Here is a 9,729-nt window from a genome sequence, read left to right on the forward strand (position 1 = left end):
ATTAGTGGCGCAGGCAATTTTATTTATAGTGGTACCCATATTAGGGCCCATATCCTCGCCCAATCTTGAGTGTAACCACCTAGAACCTGGGCATCATGGTGACATGTAGGTAACTTTAAACCACTCGACAAATATCAAAGTGTTTTAAGGCTGTACGTGGTGGGATTCGAACCTACGCGTGGACGTCTGTCCGATCCCACACTCACCACCTTATCCACTATGCCACCGCCTCCCTATAGGCAGTAAATATCTATAACTTTTTCACTGCGACACGAAACAATTAGCAGCACCAGAACCAATGTGTCTTTATATTCATCTATGAAAAAGATTAACAGTTTCTTCCCTGTTCAAAGATTGTATGTGGCTGCAGAACAAGTAAAGGTGTCTCAAAGTGGCTGGTAATTAAAGACAGGTGTATCGTGTGGCAGTCAAAAGCATTACAGGCTCTCAAAAAGTGTTAGAATTCCAAAAAAACGTTGTAGGATTAGAAAACATGGAAGCTACAGACAGGGAAGAGATAGGGAATCTAGCTGAATGAAGGGCGAGGAAAATAAGAGAGGATGGAATATATCGGGGAAAAACATGTTAGAGAAAAAGTTGGTGTGTTTAGAGTTTGTTATACATCACTTTCTGAGAATATTGCATTGTTTGGTAGATGTCAGTATGTTGTAGTGGGCTGCTAGAGTCAAGGACGTGGTTTGCAAGATGTTTATTATTATTATTATTATTATTATTATTATTATTATTATTATTGTTATTGTGATTATTATTATTATTATTATAATTAGTAGTAGTAGTAGTAGTAGTATCATTATTATCATTATCATTTCCATAACCAGAAGAGCAATCTGCTAAAAAATACTTACGATTTATTCTTCATCATTATTTACAAAACTATCGCGAACCACACCTGAAATAGTTCCTCTTCTACTTCCTAACCAATCACGTGAAAGGAACAATAATGCAATCATAGGGAGAAACGAGGAATATGAAGGTCCACACGAGAAAGAAAAAATAAACGCTGGAGACGGATCTCTTTGCGCTACCAATTTAGGACGCATAGCAAAACTCACTGACATCAGACCTGATTCTCACTCACCATACAGAACTATCGCATCCACTCCACCTTACCCTCGCGGCGCCGCCCTCGATCTCCCCGAGCGTGAGGCGACGGCGTGGCGTGTCCTGTCAAAGTGGCGGAGCAGCTGCTGATGGTCACCGTGTCTGTCTGTGTGGGTGAGGAGTGGCGAGGAAAGTAGGCCCGCCCTGCTCTCTTCGCCGCCTCAGGGACGCTCCACGATAAGGCCTCTTAGTTTTAGCGAGGCATTGTCCCTTGACCTAGAACACGTATATAGAAACACTGAGCCGCCTCTGTTGTGCCAAGTGGGAGGATTCCGTGCAGGGAGTGAAGAAGAGTGGTCTGGTGTGGCGTGGTGTTCTGGTCTGCTGGTGTTGTGCCTTGTGATGGATGGACTGATTGGATGGTGTTCTTGAGTTCGTTTTTTTTATTTCTTTATTTCTTTATTTTTTTTTCCTCCATTATTACATGGTGTAGTTTGTTTCCCGGCTAGCTTTGGTGGTTGGTTGGTTATAGGTGAAGAGTCTTGCCCCCTGTGATTTCTTTCTCTCTCCACAGCCATTTTCAAAGTTACCGCATGTTAATAATAGAGAGAAGTCACGCTCACTTCATCCGTGCTGGTGGCTGATGCACCTGGAAGGATCAGTAGGAAAGCAATACTAATATCAAAGTACTAATAACTCAGGAAGTGCGTGGGAAAAAAGTGACCATATATTGTTTCCGTCAATTAATTCCAATGACTGTCAACACACCACGTCTTTATACTGGTTGAACATTCACTTGTTTTTGTTTTGTTTATAAGTTTGTCTTAGCTTTTATTTTTTCCAAGGTTTCTAATTTGATATTTTATTTTCATATGAAGTTGTTTTTGTTAATATACACTCAAGGGCAAGACTGAAAATGTTTTGAGTAAATATAAGAAAATGAAGAAGCGGCAAAACTTTTAATGCACGAATCACCCGGACTGGTACAAGTGGAGAGGGTGGAGGAGGAAGGGGGACGGGGCGTGGCTTGTACATCAACTGCTAATAAATGCAAGACAAAACAATGAGCATGAGGTGCGCGGGGAGTGAGTGTGAGCACGTCTCGAGAGGGAAAGTGAACCTGGGCATGCCACTCCTTGTAATTTTTTTTTTTCTTTAATACCATGTGGGCTTTTCACGGGAATTTATGGGCTAAAGGGGATACTTTTTTGTGGTACCTCCTATCTGAAAGCCCACCCGCTAGGAAACCGTTGCCCGAGTGAGGAAGCCCAACCTACACTCGGACCGTGGACAGGATTCGAACCCGTGCGCTTGGAGACCCCTCGGACCCCAAAGCGCGCATGGTTCCACTGTACCACGGTAATAATGTTTTGTGATGTGTAGAGTTATAGCTTTGTAGGGCAGGTGGTCTCCGGTATGGGCGTGAGGTATGGGTGTTGTGAGGGCGTGGGCGGGCAATATAGGTGAATGCAATTAACATGGAAGTGTGGAGCGTGGATGAAGGTTGTGGAAAGCATCTATGCCACGTGGTTATCTTTTATGTGTTCTTTTTCATGTGATCCACTTATTGTTTTCTATCCAGCTTTTGTTCCTTACTTTCTTATTTTACTATCTTTTTTTTTATCATTAAGCTGATTTTATTGCAGGACTATTTCTTAATGTTTCTTGTCGTGTTTTATTTTGACTTTTTGTTATCAAGTAATTCTTTTTGTTTTGTTTGTATATGTTATTGTTTATTGCCGCGTCTCACTTTATTTTTCCGTTACCATGATGAGTACTGAGAGAGAGAGAGAGAGAGAGAGAGAGAGAGAGAGAGAGAGAGAGAATATCTACGTGGCAGCTCTCTCCTGGATGTCCTGTGCCGCCACACACAGAAGGAGACTGGACAGCATCCAACGCCGCGCCATACGGCTAGTAGATGCTGCACTACCACCTCACCCAGAGCCTGAGCGTCCCCTTGATTCACTGGAACACCGCAGAGACGTGGCGGCGATCGTAGTGTTCCATAAGGCACAGGTGCAAAGAGTGCCACATCTGGCAGGGCTGCGTCATCCTCTAAGAGTCACCGCACGGAGCACGAGAACGGTGCTCAATGGTGGTGACGCCGTAGAGGTGCCGCGATCCCACGGGTGTCAGCATCAACGCACCTTCGCAGGACGCGTCTCCAGGATGTGGAACTTGTTCACGGCCGCGGTGCCTCACGTCCAGGAGATGAACACACACAGTGTCAAACTGATGGCACATAAGTGGAGACAGACACTGCCAACTCCTCTGACACTCTTTGTGACGTGACACTCAGTGTAGTGCAGTGCGTGAATAGTGCTAGTGAAGTGAAACGAATAGTGCTCCATTTACATGCTGACCATCTTGTATATTATCTATTTTTAAGTCTTGTAAATATTGTAGAGAAATAGATTGTAGTAAAGAGAGAGAGAAAGTGTAAAGCAAACCGATGTGCTCTTGATACACAAAACTACTACTACTACTACTACTACTACTTGCAACACTTTGTCTATTATGGGTAATTTTCCTCGTAAGACAAGAGAGAAGACTGACCAAGTGCCTTAAAACCTACACATGAAAAAAAAATATTATCACTCTTCAAATATTAAAAGAAGAGACTCGTGCAATCAGTAAAACAATGTATAAGCACACACACACACACACACACACACACACACACACACACACACACACACACACACACACACACACACACACACACACACACACATTCGATAGATAAAAGAAAAACAGTTACCGTTATAATGTCGTTAGATGTTTGTGTGTGTGTGTGTGTGTGTGTGTGTGTGTTCTTCTCCATCCACTTACACTGTTGATATTCCACATGAGAAAGTGGTTCTGTGCTTGTATGGAAGTATGTATGAACGTTTTTACTTAACGGGCTTGCATGAGAGCTTCCGTGTGTGTGTGTGTGTGTGTGTGTAGCAGCGGTGTACATGACGTTGTGTCTGCTTCCTTGGTTGTCATGTGGGTGGCTGGGGATGACAAGGAGGAGGGGGAGGGAGGGATGAGAGGGATGGGCGGGGCTTAGGTACCTTGAAATGTCCTAGGGAAGGAAGAGGAGGAATGAGTGTAGAAGTGCAAAGCTATTGGTGATGGGAGTTGGTGTGACCTCGAGTGGTGGTGATGGTGGTGGGTCAGGTCGCGACCCATGACGGGGAAGGCTTAGGAGTGTGCAGTATATAAGGAGTCCATTAGGCAGTTCCCAGCACTTGCCTTCACTCCTCCTCATCGAGAACACCATGATTAAGGTGAGAAAGAGAGAGAGAGAGAGAGAGAGAGAGAGACTGCATTTCTATCAGTGCAGATTAGACGTGTGTGTGTGTGTGTGTGTGTGGGCGGAGGGTGTTTGGGCATCGCATCCACAGTTAAGTTGAGCAGAGTGACATAAACCCTGCAATATGTCATGTTACTTTGCGTTTTTATGAGGTGTAATTGATAACCCGTTAGTGTTTTGACCGCTATTAGTCATACCGATTCTTGTACGCTGTTATATTTTGTAGATCTTCCTTTAACATTCTTTATCGAGAGGGTTTTTATTTTGAGAGAGAGAGAGAGAGAGAGAGAGAGAGAGACGAGACTGAGTGACTGAGACAGGCTGAGTGAATCACAGACACTTACTCTCACTGATTAATGGACTGCCTGACTGTTAGAAATACGCACAGGCTGATTGACTGACTATCTGACTGTCCAACTAGATCGATCAGTGAATGAATAAGTGACTGGGTAATGAAGATGTAACCTACACAGCTTTCTTCATGAATTGGCTGAATGAGTGATTAATATAAGAAAATAAATAAATGAATGATGAAATTAGTGCATGACTGAACGAAGAACAAAGACAAAAATATATAGACGAAAAAAATACTACAACATACAAATTAGGCTCATATTCTGGCTCACTTCCACGCCAAACCTTCACTATTTTCAAAAGGCTCTCTAGTTGAAGTGGCACGGGTTTTTTTAAGGATATTTCTGTAATTTTAGTGACATGTTAACAAGTTTTCTGCATTACCAACCGGAAAAAAAAACCCCACTCTTTAGACCTCAGCTAATTGTCTCTGTAGTCGTTGAAAAAACAAAAAATGGTCGCGGTGAGAAAGAATATGGCGCTTTGAACAGTGAGACACAAATAACCGATAAACGAAAGAAAACATACTTACTAAACCGACTCATTCACTCAAACACTTGCCCGATAAATTACCAAACAGATCAACCAGTTACTTGATTCACTGGTGAGAGATGGATACACGAAAACACAGATAGACACACAGAACATGGATAAGAAAAGCGCGTGTAATACTAACTAACTAGTAACTAACTGACTATTACTAAGACTACTTGATTCAATAGTGAGGGATAAATACACACACACACAAAAAAAAAAAAAAAAAAAATAGACAGACAGAAAACAAAACATGGAGAAAAGCTAGTGTTAAATGAGGGAGGAATGAAGAATAAGAGAGAGAGAGAGAGAGAGAGAGAGAGAGAGAGAGAGAGAGAGAGAGAGAGAGAGAGAGAGAGAGAAAGAGAGGGGGGGAGGGGGAGGAAGTGGCGCGTCCTTCCTTAATGCAAGAAGAAAAGTAATTAGGTGTGTTGGGAAGGCCATCCTTTCTTCCCGCTAGAGAGAGAGAGAGAGAGAGAGAGAGAGAGAGAGAGAGAGAGAGAGAGAGAGAGAGAGAGATCCACTATTACTCCACCTCCACCCTCATCGTCCTCCACATTGCTCATTTGTCTCACTCCTTCCTGCACTCCTTTCCACTCCTTCCCCTCCCTCCTATACCATCCCTTTTGCTCTTACCATCCCCTGCACTCCCTCTTCGTCCAATCCCCTTCATCCTTATATTCCCATCGTCTACCATCTCCTCCCTTCCCCTCCCATCAACACTCACTCACTCTCCTTCACTGTCCTCCCTTCCCTGCTCCCTTCACACACATCCCATCCTTAGCCCAGTGTCTTTAGTTCCTTCCTATTGTTCTTCTTTGTTCCATTTCGTGTACCAAACTTCATCTCTTCTCTTCTTTATTCCTTTCTGTTTACCTTCATCTTGTTTCTCTGTGTTTTTTTTTTTTTTCCTCTCTTTATCTTTGTCTTTCAGTTTTGTTTCTCTTCCTTCTCGTCATTTTTTTTTTTTTTTTCGTCCTCCTCATCCTCATCCTTTTCTTTCTTCTTCTCCATTTCCTCTTTCTCCTTATCCTTCTTTTCTTTATCTCCTCCTCCTCCTCCTCCTCCTCCTCCTCCTCCTCCTCCTCCTCCTCCTCCTCCTCCTCCTCTTCCTCCTCCTCCTCCTCCTCCTCCTCCTCCTCCTCCTCCTCCTCCTCCTCCTCCTCCTCCTCCTCCTCCTCCTCCTCCTCCTCCTCCTCCTCCATCTTCACTTATAAATCTTTCTTGGCATTTAGTTGCACAGTTGGTTTGAGAGAGAGAGAGAGAGAGAGAGAGAGAGAGAGAGAGAGAGAGAGAGAGAGAGAGAGAGAGAGAGAGAGAGAGAACGGAAAGAAATATCACACTATGTTCTACTGGCCAACACCACCACCACCACCCCCACCTTCTCCTCCAACAGATAGCCGCGTCCTGTCTCCTTCTGGCAGGGGTCGTGCTCTCCAAGTACAGTTACGTGCCCCCTTCAACCCCGTCCGTCTTTTACAGCGTGCCCAGCACTACCCCTCCCACAACCACGCCTCCGCGGGTGAGAAACAACAGTGGTCTTCTTCAGCGCCTTCTGCAGTATTGGGTTTGGTGAAGGGAGAGAGAGAGAGAGAGAGAGAGAGAGAGAGAGAGAGTTGGTGATTCTACGTATTTGCAAGTCCTCTTTTTCCTTAGTGGTGCGAAATGAAGGACATCAAGAAAGGAATAAGAAGCTTTCCCTTGTCACCTGCTTTACCTTTTTTTCCATTCGTCTTTTTAATTCGTATTTTCACCTGTTTTATTTTTCTCTCTCTTTTTTTATTGATTTGGTGTTATGGTGTTGTGTTCTTCCTTTTATAGTGAGTGACCCGCTTTTTTTTGTGGTTATTTCATCATTTGTGGCACTAATGTTCTAACTGTTTTGCACCTTATTTAGTTTACCAATTCATTGTGTTGTCGTCACTATTTAAAACACTCTGATTTTTTTTTTTTTTTTTTTTTCTATCACTGATTCTTCTTCTAATGTTAGGTGCATTTCTGTTCCTATTCTTTCACTCATGATTCTCTTCCAAATACGATTTACACATTTATCATGTTTTTCCTGTCTCTCTGTAATCTCCGATCATTTATCTTGCTTCAGATATTCTTTTCCACATACAAGTATTATGCACATTTCACCTTTTTGCTCTCTGTTGCTGCTGTCTGATTTCTCTTTCATGCACGATCTTTTTTCAAGGTTATATAGATCTTACAATAGTTTTCGTCTCCCCCCCTCCATCCGCAGTCTCACACACCCATGGAGGGCATGCCGTATGACTTCCAGTACGTCGTACAGGACCCGGAGAGCAGTAACACCTACAGCCACGTGGAGAACAGTAACGGCAAAACCACGCAGGGACAGTACCGCGTCCTGCTGCCTGACGGACGCACCCAGGTGAGTGTGTACCTAAGTCAGCCTGTCGACAGGCGACCAGTAGTAGGCTGCAACTTACTTTTTTTTCTTTTTTTTTCTTTGAGTCATTAACATTAGACGATTTCAATCAGCCATGGTAACATTTCAGTTAATGAAAAGTTTTAGCTTCCATATTCCTTTTGTTGTTGTCAGTGCTTGTAAAATTTTTATCTTAACTTACGACGGAAAATCCTTTGAAGATTGAGTCATGACAGTCAAAGGGTTGAGACTGACAAGAAGCATTTGACATTTTCAAGTGGTTTCTGTAAGTAGAATGTTAGACTTTCCTCCTTTAATGACCGAAGATTCCCACGAATACAAAATTATCTTCTCAAGATCACTTTATCAATTTTTTGTGACTCCACTACGCCCTGCGGGACAAAGGCCTCGTCCAAACATCTCCGCTCGTTTATCAAATGCCAGACTATTCCAGGCCAGCCCAACAACACTTATTTTCTATCTTTTGTCATGTTTTCTATCATGTTTGTTTTTTTCTATGCTACCATTTAGTCACTTTCATTGTTGACATATTATTTGACGTCTGATGAGTGCTGCCACATTGACACATCCACCAGAACACTGGACATCAGTAACTTAGAATTCATCTCCGTCGTTGTGAAGTCTTTTCTTTTCCATCTTTGTTACGAGACTCGACGCCTGCCTTTCAGCACCACCACAGTTCCTTCTGGAGGCATGGAAGGCTGCGTGTGACTCCCGCTGAAGGCTGAAAATATTTATGAATTGAGTTCATATGGACAATAGGTTTGAATAGAAAGAGACTAACCTGTTACCTCCCTCCATTAACCTGACCTCTGCTTCATCATCTTGACCCATTCTTTTTCACTTTGTTGCTTCCTCCATCACCCTTCACTCATCATCCTGCTATTTCCTCCATCATCCCAGCCTTCCTCCATCCTCCTCTTTCCTTCATTATCCCAGCCATTCCTCCATCACCCCAGCCTTTCCTTCATCACCCCAGCCTTTCCTCCATCATCCCAGCCTTTCCTCCTTCACCCTGCCCTTCCTACGTCATCCCCTTCCCTCCTTCATCACCCTGGCCTTTCCTCTATCCTCCTCCTCCTCCTTCCTTCATCCTCCGTCACCCTGTCTCTTCCCTCGTCCCCTCCCTTCACCACCAACACCATTACCGCGCTCCTTCCTCCAGGTGGTGACCTTCTACGATAATGGCGATGGATTCAACGCTGATGTCACCTACATATAGAAGGGACCCCCACGCGCCCACCACTCCACCACATGACCATCCCACTGCGCCCCTCCCCATGTATGTCTATCTAGTCTCGGCCAAACTCACCTCAGCCCCGTCCCAGTCTTGCCCTAGCCTTGTTCCAGCCCCGTTCCAGCCCCGCCAAAGTCCCGCAAGTCCTCGCTCTCGCCCCTCCACACAGCGACCCCCTCCCGCCACGCCATAAGGACATGATGCAGTAGTCGAGGATAGAACTTGGAGTAAATGGAGTTCTTTTCATTCCCTCCCTCGTGATTGCTCTCCTATTCCTCCCCCCCCACAAGCCTCCGAAATTCATGCCCTCTCCTCTTCCCCTTTGTACCTTCAACCGCTACGTAATTAAGTGTACATTCGAGAAACTCAGTTATCTACATTATATTTATCTGTTATAGAAAACGTTTGATAAAGATTACTTGCATTCAAAACTCTCATAAAAAAAACACATCAAGGAACAAAATGTATTGATGTCATGTTTGCTTTGTCAGATTTCGAAAAAAGCTACAATAAAAAGGTGCTAGCAACTTTAAAAACTCATTAAAAATATGTATAGAAAACTGTTGTATTTCTGTATGCACCTCAGCGAGGGAAGTGTGTGTGTGTGTGTGTGTGTGTGTGTGTGTGTTCACATCGGTCGCCTGCTGGTCAACCAGCCAGTCTTCCCCATTACGGAACGAGCTCAGAGCTCATAGACCGATCTTCGGGTAGAACTGAGACCACAACACACTCCACACACCGGGAAAGCGAGGCCACAACCCCTCGAGTTACATCCCGTTCCTATTTATTGCTAGGTGAACAGGAGCCACACATTAAGAGGCTTGCCCA

The 9,729-nt window shown here is 44.0% G+C and overlaps 1 protein-coding gene across 1 annotated transcript; it reads left to right on the forward strand.

Moving 5' to 3' along the window:
• Nucleotides 1-4,188: 4,188 nt before the first annotated feature.
• On the forward strand, nt 4,189-9,461 carry LOC123498006 (pro-resilin-like). Its single transcript, XM_045245079.1, has 4 exons — nt 4,189-4,337; nt 6,648-6,773; nt 7,497-7,646; nt 8,830-9,461. The coding sequence occupies exons 1-4, from the start codon at nt 4,329-4,331 to the stop codon at nt 8,884-8,886; spliced, it is 342 nt and encodes a 113-aa protein (XP_045101014.1). The 5' UTR covers nt 4,189-4,328; the 3' UTR covers nt 8,887-9,461.
• The last annotated feature ends 268 nt before the right edge of the window (nt 9,462-9,729 follow it).

The sequence above is a fragment of the Portunus trituberculatus genome, chromosome 47, assembly GCF_017591435.1.
Source record: "Portunus trituberculatus isolate SZX2019 chromosome 47, ASM1759143v1, whole genome shotgun sequence".
NCBI classification, from domain to species: Eukaryota; Metazoa; Arthropoda; class Malacostraca; order Decapoda; family Portunidae; genus Portunus; species Portunus trituberculatus.

What these genes read in the sequence shown, in the direction of transcription:
- LOC123498006 (XM_045245079.1), top strand. An exon ending in CCACAACCACGCCTCCGCGG is followed by an intron (nt 6,774 to 7,496) that starts GTGAGAAACAAC and finishes CTCCATCCGCAG; the next exon opens with TCTCACACACCCATGGAGGG. An exon ending in TGCCTGACGGACGCACCCAG is followed by an intron (nt 7,647 to 8,829) that starts GTGAGTGTGTAC and finishes TCCTTCCTCCAG; the next exon opens with GTGGTGACCTTCTACGATAA.